Source organism: Rhinatrema bivittatum, chromosome 14 (assembly GCF_901001135.1).
Source record: "Rhinatrema bivittatum chromosome 14, aRhiBiv1.1, whole genome shotgun sequence".
Lineage (NCBI taxonomy): Eukaryota > Metazoa > Chordata > Amphibia > Gymnophiona > Rhinatrematidae > Rhinatrema > Rhinatrema bivittatum.
This window is the reverse complement of record NC_042628.1, coordinates 50,905,629-50,927,579: the sequence shown is the minus strand read 5'-3', so window position 1 is coordinate 50,927,579 and position 21,951 is coordinate 50,905,629. Positions and strand designations below refer to the sequence as shown.

Sequence of the window (21,951 nt, the reverse complement as noted above, 5' to 3'; positions counted from 1 at the left end):
TTTTTTTTTTTTTTTTTAATGTTTAAAAATTAAAGAAAACAAAAATTACAGAAAATAAAATAAACATTAAACAAAATGAAACTAGTATAAAAACAGCCCAATAACCAAGTTAAAAAACAAAACAATTTTTATCCATCCCATCCCAAGTAACTAATGCAGTCTGTATGGGTGGTAAGTTTTGGAGTGTGCACATCTGCTTTGAAACCTGAGGCAAAGTCTTTCAAAAGTCAACTATTGTAACTCTCTTCTTCTCGGTCTCCCTGCTAACACCATCAAATCACTACAGATGTTGCAGAACTCTGCTGCTAGGATTCTAACCAACACAAAAAAAAGAGAGCACATCACTCCTATCCTCCAGAACCTCCATTGGCTTCCCATCAAATTCAGAATCCTCTTTAAAGTCCTCATGATAATTCATAAGACCTTGTACAATCTCTCCCCTCTTGATCTTAGCAGCCAACTGCGTCCTCATACTTCCTCCAGACCTGTTAGAAGAGCATATAAAGGCACATTGTATGCCCCTCCAGCAAAAACATCCTTAAGAAAACGAGCCTTACCCACAGCAGGTCCCCCACAATGGAACGCACTCCCCCCGGACCTCCGACAAGAATCATGCCCATTGTAATTTAAAAAAAACCTCAAAACGTGGCTCTTCAACCTAGCATTTCCCGAAACTTGACACTTACTCAAATTTACAAATGTCTTATCCACCCATTTTATTATGCCTTTATTATGGTCCTGTTATTATATCTTCACTGGCCCTATCTAGAGCATAAATCCAGTCAGGCTCACCCTCATAAGAATATTTCCATATAAGAATAATTCCCACTAGATTTCTCAGCTCCATCGGTTCTGGACTTCAGATTTGGACTTTTATCTTAGATTTATTAGCACCTGGAAGTTTCTCTTCCGCCTATTTACTTCTGCTGGACTGATATTTATTATTGAGCGCATCACGTATCTATCGAGTAATTTTATTCTCTCCCATGTTGTATCCCAATTTGCATTTTGAAGTTCAAGTTTCTGTATCCCAGTTATATGTATTCCCTTGTTATATGAATACCCTTGTTCCTTGTAACGCTACCATGCGACTTTCAGTTTCATTGTAAACCGGTGTGATTTGTATTTTATACACAAACGTCGGTATAAAAAAGTTAAAAATAAATAAATAAAGTCTGCCACGAAAAAAAACAAACCACCCACAGCCTTTGCCCTAATGCTGAGAGTTTGAATATCCCCCTGTATCATTTGATATGTCTATATATTAGAATTAAACAAAACTATCTCTCCCCAACTCAAAAATAAAACCAATATGGAACACAGTACCTCAGCCAGGACACACATAAGGAGAGGAAGAATCAGTCATGGTATAGGAGGCACAGAAACTGAATTCAGATTTTATTCTAATTCAGACTTGCCTGGAATTCCATGCAGTTCATTTTATTTTCCATCTATACTAAATAAAATAAAATCAGTTGAGAATCTTGACAGTCTTCTCATTTGTGGAGGATATCAAAAGACTAGAAAGAGAAACCCCAAGGTCTAGGTCCCAGCGTTAGGTCTAGACCTCGGTATCAGGATCAGGTCTCCAAGCCAGGCCTTTGTGTAGGGCCTAGGCCAAGGTCACGGTGACCTCCTGCAGCCTAGGTGTATACAAGACTCAGGCTTCAGCCTAGGCCTCAACAGTGGATTCTCAAACCATTGTTGAGGCCTAGGATCCACACATTTGATTTAAGATTTCACTTCAGGTTTAGCCACTCATGGCACCAGCTCATGGGTAACTTTGTGCATGGAGATGTGCCGGAATCACTCAATCTCTGCATAACTGGGGGCAGAGTAAGAGGGAATACGCTAAGCAAAAAAGCTTCGGAAACTAGAGAGCTTATGATCTTTAGTAAATGAATGTATAAAACAAGTCTTCAGAAAGGGATAAACAGTAAACACTTTATTTTAAATAAGCTATTGCCTAGCTAAATGATGAGTGAAATCTTAAATCAAATGTGTGGAACCTTATTTAAGAAAACAAGTATATATATATATATAATAGGAAATAAGTATTCTGTTATCTTATTCTTGTCTGGTATCAGTGATTAATCCAGATCCTGCTTTAATCAGTCAAAGGTGGCCAAAGAGCCAGGATTTGACACGTTTACAAGAGGATTACTGGTTGGTACACTCCCTGGCCTCTGAGGGCAGCTGATTCCAAGTTATTAAGAACATAAGAACATGCCATACTGGGTCAAACCAAGGGTCCATCAAGCCCAGCATCCTGTTTCCAACAGTGGCCAATCCAGGCCATAAGACAAGTACCCAAATATTAAGTACCCAAAAACTAAGTCTATTCCATGTTACCGTTGCTAGTAATAGCGGTGGCTATTCTCTAAGTCAACTTAATTAATAGCAGGTAATGGACTTATCGTAGCCATTTTTGGTGTGGGAGGCTGCAGGCTCTATGAGGGCAGACCCTCCTCATGAGTAACTTCTTATTTATATCAATGATAGTTTCTTACTATGGGGTTATCTCACTCTGCAATTATAAAAAGAGGTTACGCCTTCACTTTAGATATGGTATGTATATGAGAAGGCCAATAGTCGCATAGTCATCTCATTGCAGTGGGAGTAGTTTTTTGAATTAGGAAAGTTTGATCGTAGGCTTTATTCTTTTTGAAATGTGCTTAAAGGACCTGCCATTATGAAACCTGTTGGATAATCTTGACTTTATTATTAAGAGTAATGACTGCTTGTTACCCTGGATGTAGGGAGTGGGGGAGGGGGAACGGGAGAGGATTCACTGGAAAATGCAATTTGAATGCCAGTGTTGGTGTGGGTTGGTCGAAGTTATTTTGTATCTTATGCATTTTGATTTTCAATTAAAAAAACTTTTTAAATTAAAAAAAAAAAGAAAGAAAGAAAACTAGTAGCACACAGTATCCCGATCAGACAGCAGAGGGCACCAGCCTCAAACAATATCTTGTTCAAATGTGAACCAACCCTGGTTCTTGCATGGAAGATGTAGAAACAGTCTTCAATTTGAAGAATACTAGCAGGGAGGAGCTTGCGTCATACTTTATAACATCTCTAGAAGATCCTCTTGTGTTGTAACCACCTCTGTAATGTGAGGACCTGCAGCCACAAATCTCATCAGAAAATACAGAGTAATATAGATTTATCACGTGATACAAATGGCAATTCCTCGTTTGGTTAAACATTAGTATTTATGACCCTAATCCAGGAACAAGGGTCAATGTGTGAAGCAGGAGCAGTTCCAATCCCTTGAGAGTCCCTTCCTGTCTTTCTCAGCTCAGGAGCGTCGCAGTGTCTCCTGCATGAGGAATGGGCATCTCACGAGGTCTTCCTGCCTGGATCCTGCACCTCGTAACCTTAGGTCAGTCTTTGCTGGGAGTCTGTTTTTGTGCTGTGAGGCCTTTGAGCTTTTCAGACTCATTTTTCTGGGAGGGTGGTTGTGTTCCAGTATCCCTCCCTCTCCCCTGCCTCCCCCCCCCCAATTGATGGGGTTCTCTATGTCTCCCCTTCATGGGGAGGGCAATTTACTCGGATAAATTAATCTGGATAAAAACTGCGCAGGCTTAAGGGCACACGGACCTTTCCCACACTCCACTGGGTGTGTTTGGTTCCAGAGCGAAAAACAGGGCACGTGCACGACACTTCCAAAAGTAAAGATGCCATTTATTTCTCTCTCTGCCACCCACTCAAAGAGGGGATACAAAGTCAGTGGTCAGGTTGAACACATGCATATGTCCGCGTGGCTTCTCTCTGAAATTTCAGGTAAAGTCCGCACGTTAAAACCAGCCATGTAGTGTGTACCTATTGAAAATGTTCTTCTAATTGTGGAGGTTAAGCATTATTATTATTATTTTACAATCTTACAGCCCGCTACCTCCAAATCATTGGTAAGAAAATACGATTACATAACATAATTTTTACACACATAGGCAGATTAAAAACATAAAACACAATAAACTATTTCAAAGCACTATTAAATAACAAGGTTTTTAACTCTTTGCTGGAAATGTTCAAATTGGTTTGCATTCGTAGATTTTCAGGACGTGAGCTCCATCGGGTTGTTGATGTGAAAGAAAAAGCTCTTTTCCGGGTCATTTGCTTTTTCATGCTCTTGGGTAGGAGGTATTGTGTAGGTGCGTACCACTTTATCAGAAAGTAGAAACCAACAGAATATAATAATTTATGAATGGTTGTCAAAGGTTTAAACTGAGTATGATTCCTTACTGGTAACCAATGTAGATCAGCCATTACGGGGATAATGTGTTCTCCAGTTCTGGTGCCGGTTAAAACCCATGCTGCCGCATGCTGAACAACAGATTTTGCTAGTAGTTGAATGCGCCAAGGACTGCAACACTGTTTTAAGCATATCTGTGGGTAATTTGATCGAAGTAGCCTGAGTTTGTAAAACACAACTTTCGCTACTTGTTGCACAGGTGCTTTCATGGTCAGTTGGAAATCTATTCCAACACCAAGAAACAGCTTCCAAAAGAATTGAATGGACATTTTCCAACCCATAATAGCTGGGTTTTCAGGATATTTAAGAGGAAATCTTGCCCAGCTACAGTCCCGTACAGCTGACAGACTGGCAAAGAAATGACTGTGGAAATACACCTGTAGTGCTACAAAGGACATAATACAGCAGTATACCCACCTCGCTATAATGTAGCGCTCCCAGGTTTTTTGGGAGTAAACTAATTGGGGATGAGAAAATATTAAAAAGTACTGAGGAAAGCACAGATCCTTGGGGTGCCTCTAGATGTAGGGTTCTTCAAGAAGAAAAATGTCCTGGCCTTGCTTGCCTCTGTCTACCGGGTAGGAAAGATGTAAGCCAGCACAATTCTGTGCCCTTTATCCCGACCTGTCTTAACTGAGCTATCAATAAATCCTGTCTTATTGTGTCAAAGGCTGCCAACACGTCAAGCTGCACCTTATTCAAACATGTAATATAAATCATCCAAAAGAGAAGTCAATAATAATTCTGTGTGTCCCTTTCGAAATCCAAACTGATAACCATCAAGAATGCCATGTTCCTCCCAAACCTCCTCTAACTAGATTAAAACACGTTTCTCAAGGACTTTTGCTAATATTAGGAGGTTTGATATAGGGCAATAGTTTGTAAGTATCATCTGAGAGGAGTCTACTATTTTGCTGCATGGGCCTCACAGTTGCTTTTTTTAAGGGAATCTGATACTATTCCTGTCGGTGATTTATTTACTAATTCGTCAGATGCTGCTGGATATTAACCTTTTCCTCAAAATAGGTAACTGGTTTGTTAAAATTAGTTAGATTCTGCAATCCTGGTTCTGACCTTTTTTTCTTTTTCTTGAATTTCTTTCATGTTCCATTTGAATTTTTTTTTTCCTTTAACAAGTTGAGATGATATTACTCTTATCTCTCAGAATTTGCCTTTCCAAAGGTCAGGATTTCAGTGCAGCCCCAGATCTGTCTCTCTCAGTTAAGGCTAAATTTGATCAGACTGTGCTCGCATGAGCTCAGATGCTTCCCCTCCTATGTTTTAGACACAAGTTCCTTCTTCCGCATATAACCGGCAGTGGCGTAGCACAGAATTGAGTTTTTGGGTGGGCACAAGGTTAACATGGGTGAGCTGTAGGCATGCAGGTCTGAGACCTACTAGTTTTCTTATTGATAAATAATGCCATATATTGCACCCTAGAATGGCTTTCTAAGTAATTGCACCTGAGCTCTTCAAAGATATTTCCTTTCTCCGTACAGTGTTTCACCAAAGGTGCCTCCATTTTCAGACACTTCAACGCACTCTTATGTTCTGTCAGGCGTGTTTTTAATTTTCTCACGGTCTTACACACATATAACAATTTACAGGTACACCAAATGACATATATCACTGCTATCATTGTGCACGTCGATCTCACTACTGGTGTATATCTTTTCAACTTCTCAATCGGAAGTTGATAATATGACCCTTCAAATAGAAAACATTTTTTCTTTAAAGCCAAAGAAGCCAATTTAACCACAAACTGAACCGGTGTGCATTGTCTAATACCCTTTTTCTGTAATTTATCTTCAATTACCCGTAGGGCAGCCTCCTGCGGGATATTGGTGTATAATGAAACTACATCAATACTAACCATAAGAACATAAGAAAATGCCATACTGGGTCAGACCAAGGGTCCATCAAGCCCAGCATCCTGTTTCCAACAGTGGCCAATCCAGGCCATAAGAACCTGGCAAGTACCCAAAAACTAAGTCTATTCCATGTAACCATTGCTAATGGCAGTGGCTATTCTCTAAGTGAACTTAATAGCAGGTAATGGACTTCTCCTCCAAGAACTTATCCAATCCTTTTTTAAACACAGCTATACTAACTGCACGAACCACATTCTCTGGCAACAAATTCCAGAGTTTAATTGTGCGTTGAGTAAAAAAGAACTTTCTCCAATTAGTTTTAAATGTGCCCCATGCTAACTTCATGGAGTGCCCCCTAGTCTTTCTACTATCTGAAAGAGTAAATAACCGATTCACATCTACCCGTTCTAGACCTCTCATGATTTTAAACACCTCTATCATATCCCCCCTCAGTCGTCTCTTCTCCAAGCTGAAAAGTCCTAACCTCTTTAGTCTTTCCTCATAGGGGAGTTGTTCCATTCCCCAATGAGACTTCTTGTTCCATTCCCCAATGAGACTTCTTCCAAAGGGACATTAAGTTCTTCTAACAACTTACTCAAATCACTTGAATCCCTGATGTACGAGGGAAGACTAGGAACTAAGGGTCTCAAAAATGTGTCCACAAATTGAGACAACGGCTCAAGTAATGACTCCCGGGCCTATATTATAGGACGACCAGGAGGATTTTCCAATTTTTTATGTATTTTGGGCAGATGATAGAACACAGGAGTCTTAGGATATTCTACTTTCAAAAAACAATATTCTTTACTTGTGATCCATTCCTTAAGTAAAGCCTCTTCTAACAGATTATCAATCTGTATCTTAAGTTGCATTGTCGGATCACCATCCAAAACTTTGTAAAACTTCTCATCTGCCAGCTGTCTTAAAGCTTCCATCCTATACTCGGCCCGGTTCATTACCACTACAGCTCCTCCCTTATCTGCTGCCTTCACTACCAGTTCAGGATTTCTACTCAACTCTCTTAGGGCTTCATTTTCCTCTTAAGGCTTCTCTTAGGGCTTTCATTTTCCTCTTAAGGCTTCGAGTCTGTATTTGATCTATGTCAGCTTGAACTAGACACGCAAATGTATGAATTATTGGGTCTACATTTCCCGGTGGGCACCAACTTGAATGTGGCCTAACCACAGATTCATCAGGCATACTGTTTCTTGGAGAGTTTGCAAAAAACAACTTAATACGTAGTGATCTTAAGAACTGTTGGAAATGTTTACACACTTCAAAGTGATCAAAATGCATGGTTGGTACAAACGATAAACCTTTATTCAGTGCTTGTAGATGTACTGCGATCAGATTTCTTTGAGAAAGATTAATTACTGAGTTTCCTTGTTGGTACGGTTGCGACCCTGAGACCGGGTCCACCGGTTCTGGTATCTCTGACCCCCCTGATCTTCCTGTATATTGGGCTGAAAATGAACCCGCCAGTCTTGTCTGGGCTCTAAAAAAGCTGGTACTTTATCACTACCCCCCCAAGGCTGATACCCCTCCTCCTACTTGTATTATCTCATCGCCAGAGGAATCATCTGAGCTAGAGTCAAATGTTTTTTGTTGTCTGGACGACCTTTTCAACTGTGGGTTCATCCAAAAGAAAATTGAACCCTTTTTATAATCTTGCTCATCCCTGACGAATTTTTTTACTTTTTGTTGTTTAACTTCTTCAGTGAAATTATTTATCGCATTCTGATGATCCTTCCATTTATTTTCAAAAGTTCCCTCATTTTGAACTTTAATCCTCTCCACCAGTTGTTCCTGTTCCTGCTGCAATGAGTCCGCTGTGATCTTAGCTCTTTCAATTATAAGCAGCATCAAATCTAGGGAATATTTATTAAGGATTTGATTCCACTTATTTAAAAAATCTTCATGTTCTACATATAACTTTGGCTCTTTCGTTATTCTTAAGCCTCGGGGGATTCTTTGAGCCTGGCCATATTCTATCAGGGTTCCATAACGTAAATTGGTCCTAACCAATCGTTTGTTTATACGCAACAAATTTTCCCAGCTATCACCTACCTGTGTAATCCCTGTGGAAAACACTAGAGGAGCTGCCAATACTTCCATTAAATGTGATTGGGCGAAACTAAAAGTGTCATCCCATTGTGTAGCCATTTTTAATCAGCCCTTCCCGTAAATATTCGTAATGAACTCACAACCACTGCTTATCAGGCTTATAAATCCTCTCCACGTAAAGCTACCATTAAACACCCCAAGATTAGAGGAATCTTACATTTAGACAATCCAAAATCCAAATCACAACTATTTTCTCCTCATGGGAAATTGTATCAGAAAAATAGTGTGCTCTTACTGTCGTCTGGCTCTTGCCCACAAAGGGCTGCAACCAGTTTCGTGTATATGGCACTCACAGTTACCTCATTTACTCTTTCCCATCTATTTTATTTACCACTAATTTTTTTTTTAATTATTTCACCTCCCATTCGTGTTACCCTAATTTTAAAATCACATCCAACACTTCTCCTTCATGTGTCTCACTATTTCTTCATATCCATATTCTAATTGTACTTCCTTTGCTCTTTTATTAATCACTTGCACTTGCACTTTTATTAATCACTTGCACTTCTATACTTGCAGTTTTCCACTATCTAGACTCTGTTCTACTGTTACAGAGTTTAGGGACCGTTCAAAAGAGATGGGTCAGAAGTTCCTGGAGAGGGGCTATCCGCAGGGCCATGAAATGGGCCCGTTGGAATAACAGGGATCTTTTATTGCAACCCCAGAGAAAGATTCAATCTGGAAGAATGACGTGTGTTTTACCGTTCTCAGAGGGTGTGTATGAAGTTACACAGAGCATTAAAAAGAATTGGCGTATCCTACAAACACATTCAGTGTTTAAGGAACAACCATTGATAGCATACTGGCGGGGGGAGTAACATTAAAGATAGAGTGGTTCAGGGAACTGAGGAGCCCGGTGGAATCCCTGTGGAAGAGAGCAGGGAGTTCCCTTGGAGGAAGCATCGCTGAGCACCGACCAGCGCCAACCCCCAGCTCAGCATGACCCCGGAGGCGAACCCGCTCTGACGCTCTCCGATGACGCGGCAGAGTCGACAGAGCAGGAGGGGGGAATTGCCTTGGAAGAAGTGTGCGCTGAAAACTCTCCGAACGCCGTGGAAGGAATTGGCCCCGGTGAAAGAGGAGAGGAGAATGGGCCGCAGAGCACCGGAGGATCTGTGAGAGAGGGGGTGCCTGCAGATGGAAATAGAGCCCAGAGGACATCAGAAGCTGGAGGTGAGTCTACGGTCATTCCATCTAGACCAGAGACTATAACTTTGGAGACTATATGGAAGGTAATGGTGGCACTCGGGGCCTCCATGAACAGACTAGAAAGGAAAATGGATTCAGTTGCCAATAACTCTCAGCAGAGAATAGACGAATTCCAGGAACAGTTAACACAAATTTCAAGCAAGGGCGTGGCAGAAAATAAGATTAAAGCAATACAGGACTTTAATGGGACAATTCTTAGAGACCAAATATCCTGTCTAAGACGTTTGGAAGCTATTGAAAACAGCTCAAAATATTTAAATATAAGGATTTTAAATTTCCCAAAAATAGTGGGAGAAATCCCCTTTACTACATTGAAAAGATTCCTCACAGAAGCTCTCTCTTTTTTGCCTGAGAATATCCCATCTATAAACAGCTGTTACTTTGTGAATAAGAGAGCCTCGGTAGGAGGAACAAATCAAGTTAATATCCTAGTTAACTTAATAAGTTTCTTGGAAAATTCCAGTATGGATGTTATAGAGAGGGGTACCCTCGGCATCCTTTATATATAAACAGGATGTAAACTCCATTATGAAAGCATATTTTAGGAAGTTTCCCTTGAATTACTGAGACCAGCCGGTGAAGTTATTTCCTGATGTGGCTCAGGCCACTCAAATCAGGAGAAAAGAATTTCTTACCCTTCGACAGAAAGTCATTGAATTAGGATTTTCTTTTGTTTTACGTTATCCCTGCAAATGTATTTTGAAAAAAGGCACTGAAGTATTTGTATTTTTTCAGTTTGATCAGTTAAAGAAATTTGTGGAGGCCAGACAACCAACCACTTCTCCAATATCTCCTAATGAGTAGAGGGTTGAATTTAGAAATGCTGGAGTATAAAGCTATGTTAATGCCCTATTTGAATGTATAGTAATTCTCTTAGGAATTCTCTTCTAAGTTTTCACTTGCCTCCTATCTTTAAGTTTCCATATAAAATGCTTTGTTAAAGTGCAAATAATATTGTATTAATATGGTGATGATGTTTAGATTGAATGATGTATATTACATTATGGTATAATTATGTAACTTGCACCATATGCTATCAATATGACCTTTTTCTTGATTTGTAAATGAAAATCTAATAAATAAAGAATTAAAAAAAAAAAAAAAAGATAGAGTGGTACATTCCTGGCTTAAACCAGCTGAGGAGATCAGTTCTGAAGAAGTGGGTCATTATCCCTGCAATTCCTGTGCAATGTGTGTGGTGGCTCATACGAATATTCAAATTCCGATTGAGAAGTTGAAAAGATATACACCAGTAGTGAGATCGACGTGCACAACGATGGCAGTGATATATTTCATTTGGTGTACCTGTAAATTGTTATATGTGGGTAAGACCGTGAGAAAATTAAAAGATCGCCTGACAGAACATAAGAGTGCGTTGAAGTGTCTGAAAATGGAGGCACCTTTGGTGAAACACTGTACGGAGAAAGGAAATATCTTTGAAGAGCTCAGGTGCACGGTATTGGAAGTGGTTAAAAGGGATCAGCGGGATGGAAATATAGATTTAAAGCTGCTACAGAAGGAGCAAAAATGGATTTTCAAATTGGGAACGGTTCAGCCTGACGGCATGAATAGAGAAGTGGATTGGTCAGCATACCTTCAAGGGAGCTGATTGGTGGTTAGTTGGAGAAGGGGGAGACGTTTAGAGACGTCACCTTGGAGGGGGTGTGATAGAGCGTGGATACGTCATCTGTGATTCGGTGCGTTGGGAGACGGAGCCAGACGTGGCCAAGAAACTGAAAGTAAGTCAGACCGGTTGTTTAGTGGCTTTATAAAATGAATTAAAAAGTAGATAAAATGTTTTTTGAAAAGGATAAGTTAGCTCGTTGTGTTTTATGTAATAGCAGATCCCCTGAAGAAGGCGGGTGTTACCGCAAAACATCGATATTGGGAGTTGAAATAACGTGTATATGCAGCGGTATATAACAGCGTGATTCAAGCATAAGAAGTGAATGCAGGAGCGAGAGACAACAGCGGATGACACCGGAGAATAAATTATATAACAAGACAGCAGTGGGAGATTATAATAGAAGATAGTGGAAAACTTCAAGTATGGAAGTGCAAGTGATTAATAAAAGAGCAAATGCAAGTGATTAATAAAAGAGCAAAGGAAGTACAATTAGAATATGGATATGAAGAAATAGTGAGACACATGAAGGAGAAGTGTTGGATGTGATTTTAAAATTAGGGTAACACGAATGGGAGGTGAAATAATTAAAAAAAAAAATTAGTGGTAAATAAAATAGATGGGAAAGAGTAAATGAGGTAACTGTGAGTGCCATATACACGAAACTGGTTGCAGCCCTTTGTGGGCAAGAGCCAGACGACAGTAAGAGCACACTATTTTTCTGATACAATTTCCCATGAGGAGAAAATAGTTGTGATTTGGATTTTGGATTGTCTAAATGTAAGATTCCTCTAATCTTGGGGTGTTAATGGTAGCTTTACGTGGAGAGGATTTATAAGCCTGATAATAACAGTGGTTGTGAGTTTATTATGAATATTTAAATTGCTAACATCTCAAAATATATATATTTTTATACCTTTGTTGTCTGATCTTTGTATTTTTCTAATCAGTTGATCATGGTCTCTTTTTCCTATTTTTTTCCTTGTCGCTCATTTTCTAATTCCTTTTCAGTGTCTTTCTTCTACTACTGTCTTCTTCCCTTCCACACAAACATACATGCTTTCTCTCACAGTTGCCCTCACACTCAAGCTCTCTCTCTCATATGCTCTCTCCCCCTAACACACAAGCTCACAGTCTCTGCAGACACACATACAAGTTCTCACTTTCTAACCCCTCCCCAGGCTTACATTCTTATGCACACACAGATGCACATCCAGGCTCCCATTCTCACCCACGCATACACACACCCAGGCTCCCTTTCTCACCCAGGCAAGCTGCCATTCTTGCCCACTCATGCACACATTCAAGCTCCCATTCTTACCCACACACAAACCCAGGCTCCCATTTTCACCCATATATACACACATTCAAGCTCCCATTCTCACCCACACACAAACCCAGGCTTATATTCTCACCCACACGTATACACATTCAAGCTCCCATTCTCACCCACACATACACATTCAAGCCCGCGCACAGCTTCCGTTCCCCCCCCCACCCCACCAAAGCAGGAAGATCAGTTGGCCTCTCCTGCTGCCACCGGCCTCCTGCTACCTTTGGGCTATAGGTCCCATTGATCTTCCTGCTTTGGGGGGGGGGAGGAAGCGGAAACTGTGCGTGGCACTTCTGCTCTCTCCCCACCCCCCAAATAGGAAGATCGGTGGGCCATTTGGCCGCAGGAGAGGCCATGCCCACCGCTTCCCCATGTGTGCCACTCCATAGCCATGCAAATGAATGGAATGGCATATCCGGTCGCGCTGGGCCTGGGTCCTCCTCTTCACTGTCACGGGGATGGGATCCACGATGGCTTTGCAGTTCTGGTACTCCACTTCCGGTTCCAGTTAAGTGGGCCTGGGTGGGCAACTGCCCACCCAGGCCCACCCGTGGCTATGCCACTGATAACCGGTACTCGTTGGTGGTAGATCATGATGGTCCATATCTGGGACTTTCTGATTTTCAGTCACTCTGAAATTGTCGCAGATTAATGTCGAGTGGGGTAGATGGCTGGTGGCAGTGTGCACACAAGCTTTCTCTCTCACACTTACAAACATTACATACTCTCTCACACACATAGTGTACATGCTCATTCTCGCCCACACTCACACCTCATTCACCCACATGCACACACACTTGCTTTTCTCCCTCCTCCACACTCATATGCACACTTGCATGTGCCCATATACACTCAGTTCTCTCCCTCTGACACCCATATCACTCATTCTCTTTCCCCAGGCTCGTGGGGACCAGTGCTCCTCTTCCTTCTTCTGTAGCACGGGCCCTATATGTTGTGTTTGTAGCACTGTGGACCCTTGGTCACTGTGGAGATAACTCCACCCACAGGGAGGGGCCCCATGGGGAGCCACAGTACTGAACTCAGATAGACACAGTATAGATGGAGGGCTTTATTGTACTGCTGTAGATAGATAGATGATGTAGGCACTGCAGGAAGGTAAGGCACTGATATTCACGAGGTGCTAAACGTTCAACAGGCTCGGATGTAATTTCACCCAGATGTTCACGATAGGCAGGAGCCCACAGTGTGGGTAACGCTGCAGCTGATGGGTGGAGCTGGAGCACTGGATCGTAGAGGTACTCACAGGAATGTAGGCGTCTTCCTCATGATGAAATGGTGGGGCCGAAGGTCCGTGGTGCAGGATACATAGGCTGATAGGCCCTCGAGGAGAGAGTACCTGTTGGTCCGATATCTTGAAATGGAGAAGAGAGAGAGAGGCCCCGAGGAGCAGTTGTTTTAGTTAGTAGAGGCCCCGAAGGGTAGTTGGAAGCGAGAGACCCCTGAGGAGCAGGTGTCTAGAGCTTCTAGAGGAGCAAGGCCCTTGGAGTGAAGCGGCATCTAAGCGTGCAGCTTAGAGCGGTCAGGGTAGCTAAACCGAAGTCCTTGCTAACTCAAAGGTAGTAGCGAATCGGAGGCTTGATATACCCGGAGGTATTGGCGTCATGCAGTGGGGCCGCCCTCGAGATTCCCGCCATGATGTGTATTTGAGCGCAGGAGATGTGCGCGCGCCCTAGGAGGCCACGGGAGTGAGCATGGCGGACTGGAATGCCCATGCTAGGTTGGAGACACCGAGGCACTCGGCACCGGGGGCAGCCATCTTGCCCAAGGAGAGAGAAAAAAGAAGAAAAGAGGTAAGGCAGAGCGGTCGCAGCTGTCTGCGATCGGACGCAGCACTGTAATGTCCCTGTTTCATTTTCCCCTGGCACGGTTTGCTTTCCTCTTTCTGCTCAGAGGGCTGAGGCTGCCCATTTGTTGTTCCTTGTGAGGGGACCAACCGTCCTGCTCTTTCTTCTTTGGCTGGAGGGCCGATGCTGCCCGTTTCTTGTTCCCTGCTGTGGGACCGACCTGCCTGCTCTTCCTCCTCCTGCCACTGTCAGACAGGTTGCTAGGCTTGATGGACCTTTGGTCTGACCCAGTACGGCATTTCTTATGAGCTAATTGTTGGTGAGATCTTACTTGAAGTATTGTGTTCAATTCTGAAGACTCTGCCTTCACAATGATATACTGTAAACAGACCAGAGGAAGCCTAGAAAAGGGACACCAGAATAATGCAGTGTCTACACCATAAGCTATGGGCAGTGAGACTCAGAAACCGATTCTTAGTCTCCCTGTGGGCTTGCAGCCCCCACGGCTACCAAGCCAGCTTTCCCTTAAACTCTGCTGAACAGTCCATGCCGCAGGGGCTCTTTACACTACATACTTTGTAGGTGCAAATTAGTTGGGGCAAAACTGTGTGTAAAGCAGGTGCAAGGATTTCAAAATGAATCCCCATGCTTGCTTCATCTGGCCTGACCTTTCTCCGGAGGCAGGGGGAGGAAAGGGAAGCAGTTCTCAGAGGAGTTTTTTCCCATAGGGAAATGGCCATTAACCCAAGGAAATGGGTTAATGGCCAAGGAAATCCATTTAAAAATTGTCCCTTTAGTGACTTAAAAATGTATATTGATGGGGGTGGAGGGAGGAGGATATGATAAAGACATTCAAATACCTCAAAGTTTTTTTTTTTATCAATAATGCACAAGAAGCAAACATTGAGTGGGGAAAAAAAGTTCTAGAACAAGAGCTCATGAGCTGGAATAACAGGCAGTGGAGGTGCAGACAGTGTCAGAATTTAAGAGATCATGGGAGAGGCAGAGAAGAGCTTTAGCTGTGAGGAAGTGAAAATAATGTGAGAATCGAATAGAGTTCACTCTTCCAGGTCTGAGTGTTTAAAAGCGAATTGCTGCGGTGAACCAGGAATTTACTTTCTTTTGTGCGTGTTCTGTTCAGAATAATGCTCAAAATTACAAGTGTCGGGGGAGCAAAGATTTTTTACATTTGCAGGAAAATTAACTTCTCATGTGAAACAGGAATGGTTTGAAGAGATTGGAGAAGAGCAGATGTAGAATCCTCCACAAGGGTGGGAAGAAGGAGGAAGTGAAAAACCATGGAACATCAGTTCTGAGCAAAGTAATGGAAATGCTGCTGAAGGCCAGAATACTGTAATACCTTTATTTAATAAACTCAGAGCCCCCACAATCCAAATGTAATATAATAAAATCATTAGAGTAAATTAGGGGTTTCAATGCCTGAGTGCACGCCATTTTATAGGGAGCCAATGTAATGTATATAGAAGACAAGTTATATGATCACTGAGCCTAGTAGCTGTAATAAGTCTTGCTGCATTTTGAACTGCTTGAAGGCATTTTGACATATATGCTGGAAGTGGTACATACAGTGAATTGCAGAAATCCAATTTGGATGTAACTTATAGAAACATAGAAACATAGAAATGACGGCAGAAGAAGACCAAACGGCCCATCCAGTCTGCCCAGCAAGCTACGCAGTTTATCCATTTTTTTTTTTTTTATCTTCCCCCCCACCCCTTTTTTTCTCCCCCTCCCCCGTCACTATTGGCTTCCAGCACCCTCCGGCCCAAATTCCCTTCCACCCCTCCACCAATGCAGAGAGCAGTGCCGTATCCGCATTCCCAATGAACATCCAGTTCAATCAGGGGTAGCAACTGCCACAATAAACGGCCACACCCCTGCCCCATACTCTTACCCACCTCTGTTTTGCTTGTTTGTTTTTTGTTTTTTTGTTTTGGTTTTTTGTTTTTTGTTTTTTTGGAGATGGCAGCCCTCCAACCTTCCGCTCCGTGAAGGTGGAACACAAACCACTGGCATCCCGCTCCGTGAATGCCTCTGTGGCTACTTGCCGCTCCGTGCAGTATTTTGCTGCCTGAAGGTGGAACAACTACTTGCCACTGGCATCCCGCTCCGTGAATGCCTCTGTGGCTACTGCCGCTCCGTGCAGTGTTTTACCACCTCCTCTATATTTATGCCCACTAGACTTGATGGATCCACAGTGTTTATCCCACGCCCCTTTGAAGTCTTTCACAGTTTTAGACTTCACCACTTCCTCCGGAAAGGGCATTCCAGGCATCCACCACCCTTTCCGTGAAGAAATACTTCCTGACATTGGTTCTTAGTCTTCCTCCCCGGAGCCTCAGCTCGTGACCTCTGGTTCTGCTGATTTTTTTCCGTCTGAAAAGGTTTGTCGTTGTCTTTGGATCATTAAAGTTTTTCAAGTATCTGAAAGTCTGAATCATATCACCCCTGCTCCTCCTTTCCTCCAGGGTGTACATATTTAGATTCTTCAATCTCTCCTCGTACGTCATCCGATGAAGATCCTCCACCTTCTTGGTTGCCCTTCTCTGTACCGCTTCCATCTTGTCTTTTGTTTCTTTGTAGATACGGTCTCCAGAACTGAACACAGTACTCCAGGTGAGGCCTCACCAAGGACCTGTACAAGGGAATAATCACTTCCCTTTTCTTACTCGATATTCCTCTCTCTATGCAGCCCAGCATTCTTCTGGCTTTTGCTATCGCCTTGTCACATTTGTTTCGCAGACTTCATATCATTAGACACTATCACCCCAAGGTCCCTCCCCTGCTCCGTGCACATCAGCTTTCCCCCCCCATCGAATACAGTTCATTCGGATTTCCACTCCCCATATGCATGACTTTGCACTTCTTGGCATTGAATCTCAGCTGCCATATCTTCGACCACTCTTCCAGTTTCCTTAAATCCCGTCTCATTCTCTCCACTCCTTCCGGCGTGTCCACTCTGTTGCAGATCTTAGTGTCATCCGCAAAAAGACAAACCTTACCTTCTATCCCGTCCGCCAATGTCGCTCACAAAGATATTGAACAGGACCGGTCCCAAAACCGATCCTTGTGGTACACCACTTAAACCGCTCTCTCTTCAGAGAAAGTTCCGTTTACCATCACACATTGTCTTCTGTCCGTCAACCAATTTGCAATCCAGGTCACCACCTCGGCCCTCACTCCTAAGGCTTCTCGTTTTATTCACCAGTCTCCTGTGCGGAACCGTATCAAAAGCTTTGCTGAAATCCAAGTAGATGAATCGAGCGCTCTTCCTTGATCCAATTCTTTGGTTACCCAGTCAAAAAAGTCAATCAGATTTGTCTGACAGGATCTTCCCCTGGTGAATCATGTTGCCTCTGGTCCATTAATTCTCCTGACTGTAGATAGTTCACTATTCTCTCTTTCAGCAGTGACTCCATTACTTTTCCCACCACCGAAGTGAGGCTAACCGGTCTGTTAGTTGCCAGCCTCCTCCCTGTTCCCACTCTTGTGAAGCGGGACCACCACCGCTCTTCTCCAATCTCTTGGTACCACTCCTGTTTTCTAGGGATCTATTGAACAGGTCACACAGCGGACCCGCCAGAACATCTCTGAGCTCCCTCAGTATCCTGGATGAATCCCCATCAGGCCCATAGCTTTCTCCACTTTCAGATTCTTTAGCTCTTCCCATACATTTTCTACTGTAAAAGGATTTTCATCTATTCCACTTCCCTCCAGTTTCTTGTTGTGTAGAGATGGTCCTTCTCCAGGGTCTTCTTTAGTGAACACAGAGCTGAAGTATTCGTTTAATATTTCTGCCATTTCTTCATCTCTCTCCACACATTGATCATTACCACCTTTCAATTTCACTATACCACTTTGGACCTTTCTCTTTTCGCTGATGTATCTGAAAAATGTTTTTGTCACCATTTTTATCTCCTTGGCAATCCTCTCTTCCGCTTGACTTTTTGCCAACTTGATTAATTTCTTTGTCTCCCTCAGTTGAAACAAATATTCTTCTTTGTGCTCCTCACTTTGGATCTTTTGTATTTTTTGAATGCTGTTCTTTTAGCTTTAATTTTGTCAGCCACCTCCTTTGAGAACCAGATAGGTTTCAATTTTCTTTTGCTTTTCTTTACATTTCTAACATATAGAGCAGTTGCCTTGGTGATTGCTCCTTTTAGATTGGTCCACTGCTGATCCACATCTCTTTCATTCTCCCATCCTTTTAGTTCTTCCTCCAGGTACTTCACCCATTTCCTCAAAGTCTGTGTTTTTGAACTGTAAAACTCGGGTCTTTGTGGTTCTTTTCCCTATTCTTTTAGTGATATTAAACCATATCGTTTGATGATCACTGGTGCTGAGGTGGGTGCCCACCTGGACATCGGAGACATTATCTCCATTAGTGAGCACTAAGTCGAGTATAGCTCCTTCTCTCGTGGGTTCCAACACCATTTGTTTGAACAAAGTTACTTGCATGGCATCCACTATCGCTCTACTATTTTTAGTTTCTGCAGATGGGATTTTCCAGTCTACATCTGGCATATTAAAGTCACCCACGATCACCACTTCTCCCTTCTTACCTATCTTATGGATGTCTTCAACCAGATCTCTGTCCAGCTCTTCCTTTTGGTTTGGAGGCCTGTAAACCACTCCAATATAAATGGATGCTCCGTCATCTTTTTTTAGGTCGACCCATAGTGCTTCTTCCTTGCCCCAACTTCCTTGCAGCTCAGATGCTTGGATGTTGTTTCTGACATAAAGAGCCACACCTCCCCCTTTTCTATCCACTCTGTCCTTCCTTAACAAGTTATAGCCTGGTATTGTTGTATCCCATTCATGAGATTCAGTGAACCATGTCTCTGTGATAGCAACAATGTCCAATTCTGCCTCTGTCATTAGGGCCTGTAGATCTGGGATTTTATTTTCCCAAACTATGAGCATTTGTGGTCATAGCCTTCCAGGTACTCTCTTTAAGGTTATTGCTTTTCCTGGACTCCTTATGAGACTTTAGTTGAGATTTGTTATTCCCTCACTCTTTCCTTTTGCAGTTTGTGCCACTGTTGACAGAGTTATCCATCTCAATTAGATTTTTCTTTTGGTTATGGAACTTGATATTCTGCATGCATTGTGTTTTTTTTCTCTTTTCTGGTAACACTTCAATGTTTTTCTCAAGAACTTCATTAGTTTTTTAATATAGAGAAGGCTTTTTGTTCTTTTTGCATTTGGTACATTGTGTGTCTCCTCATCACAGGTCTAATTCTACCAGAGCCCACTGTAATCCTGGATTTTAAAGAATTTCTAATGACCTGTTTGAGTGGGGGGGGTTGTATCTGTTGGCTGTCCATTCGTCAAGAATGGGTGACTGTGGGTCCTACCTGAGCCTAATGAATCTCCTTTTCTTGACTCTTGTTTTTCTGTGATATTGGGGAATTAATTTCTGAGTAATGCAATGTGGGTGTTGTAATACTTGTAATTGAAGCTAATTGAGCTTTAACCTCAGTCAGCTCCTTTTTCAAGGAAGAGAGTTGTGCACAAATTGGGCAAGCTCTAAGTTTCCAGATGCTTTCCCTCAGAATACAGGCTCCACAGCAGTTACATTGGATAGTCCTCATTTTGGTAATATATGATTTGTATTTCCTTGACTTATCAATGTACTAATGTATCTTGCTGCTAATGTTAAGTTAGGCAGTCTTTATTAGAAAACAAGCCCCAGGGGTGGGTGGGTAGAGGGGTAGGGTAGGAGGGAGTCAAACAGTGTAATCTGGGACAAGCTGGGTAAAGCAGGGCACTTCCTGGAGCAATAATAGTCCTCTATTAAATGATCTCTCAGTACTTATGTGCCAATGGTAAACAGATTATAAAGATAGCTCTACAATAAGAGAAATGCAGGTATATTGAATCTTAAAGCAAACGAATTAGCAAAGAACCAGACCAAATATATACTCCAGCCTCTTCACTGACCACAATGGCTCTCCTTCTCACTAACTTTACCTCCCCCAAGGTCTGAGACACACCCAATCCAGTTAGATGAGGTCACTTCTGGAAGTGTATCTGTCCTTTTTGATCAATTGCTTTAAAACAGACTTTATGCCCCAATATAAAATTTGACCAGATTATTTATGCCAGCTAACTCCAAATTTGACCAGATTATTTATGCCAGCTAACTCCAAAAGAGAGAGATTTTACAGATTAAAAGCTGGAGTGCTTTGTTTTTTTTTTTTTTCTTTTTTTAACATTATGGCAGAGCAACCAAACAGCAAATTAACTTGCTAGAATATATCTTACTAACAAGAAATGAAACACAGACAGGAATTATTCACAGATGACTGGTGACTGAATTACAGTCCTGAAGTCTTTTATTGTTAAAAATGGTTTGAGGAATTGTAGCACACAGACTTTATTGAAGGTGTTCATTGCTACACTAATTATTTGATCCTTTAATGCTGTGGTTCCCAACCCTGTCCTGGGGACCCCCCAGCCAGTTGGGTTTTCAGGATATCCACAATGAATATGCATGAGAGAAAATTTGCATGTTATTGAGGCAGTGCATGCAAATTTCCTCTCATGCATATTCATTGTGGACATCCTGAAAACCTGACTGGCTGGGGGGTCCCCAGGACAGGGTTGGGAACCATGGCTTTAATGATAGATTAGATCAGGGCTTCCAAAACCTGTCCTGGGGACCCCATAGCCAGTCAGTTTTTCAGGATATCCATAACGAATATGCATGAGATACATTTGCATACCATGGAGATGGATGTAATAAATGATTGCTTCATGGAGCAATTGGTTCAGGAATCAACAAGAGAGGGAGCTATTTTAGATTTAATTCTTAGTGGAACGCAGGATTTGGTGAGAGAGGTAACGGTGGTGGGGCCACTTGGCAACAGTGATCATAACATGATCAAATTTAAACTAATAACTGGAAGGGGGACAATATGTAAATCTACAGCTCTAACACTAAATTTTCAAAAGGGAAACTTTGATAAAATGAGGAAAATAGTCAAAAAAAAACTGAAAGGTGCAGCTGCAAAGGTTAAAAGTGTTCAACAGGCTTGGACATTGTTTAAAAATACAATCCTAGAGGCGCAGTCCATATGTATTCCACGCATTAAAAAAGGTGGAAGGAAGGCAAAACGATTACCGTCATGGTTAAAAGGTGAGGTGAAAGAGGCTATTTTAGCCAAAAAAAATCCTTCAAAAATTGGAAGAAGGATCCATCTGAACAAATAGGATAAAACATAAGCATTGTCAAGTTAAGTGTAAAACATTGATAAGACAGGCGAAGAGAGAATTTGAAATGAAGTTGGCCACAGAGGCAAAAACTCAGAATAAAAACTTTAAAAAATATATCCAAAGCAAGAAACCTGTGAGGGAATCGGTTGGACCATTAGATGACCAAGGGGTTAAAGGGGCTCTTAGGGAAGATAAGACCATTGCAGAAAGACTAAACTAATTCTTTGCCTCCGTGTTTACTAATGAGGATGTTGGGGAGATACCAGTTCCGGAGATGGTTTTCAGGGGTGAATAGTCAGACGAACTGAATGAAATCACTGTGAACCTGGAAGATGTAGTAGGCCAGATTGACAAACTAAAGAGTAGCACATCACCTGGACCGGATGGCATGCATCCTAGGGTACTGAAGGAACTAAAAAATGAAATTTCTGATCTATTAGTTACAATTTGTAACCTATCATTAAAATCATCCATTGTACCTGAAGACT

The 21,951-nt window shown here is 42.1% G+C and overlaps 1 protein-coding gene across 2 annotated transcripts in view; it reads left to right on the top strand.

Annotated features, from left to right (window-relative positions):
• Window positions 1-3,292: 3,292 nt before the first annotated feature.
• The window catches only part of LOC115075843 (carcinoembryonic antigen-related cell adhesion molecule 1-like), an 85,906-nt gene continuing 67,247 nt past the window's right edge, over window positions 3,293-21,951 (top strand). For both annotated transcript variants that reach the window (XM_029576690.1, XM_029576689.1), the window contains exon 1: window positions 3,293-3,385. In XM_029576690.1, coding sequence (XP_029432550.1) covers window positions 3,334-3,385 — 52 coding nt within the window. In that variant the 5' untranslated portion in view covers window positions 3,293-3,333. The remainder of the gene's footprint in view (window positions 3,386-21,951) is intronic.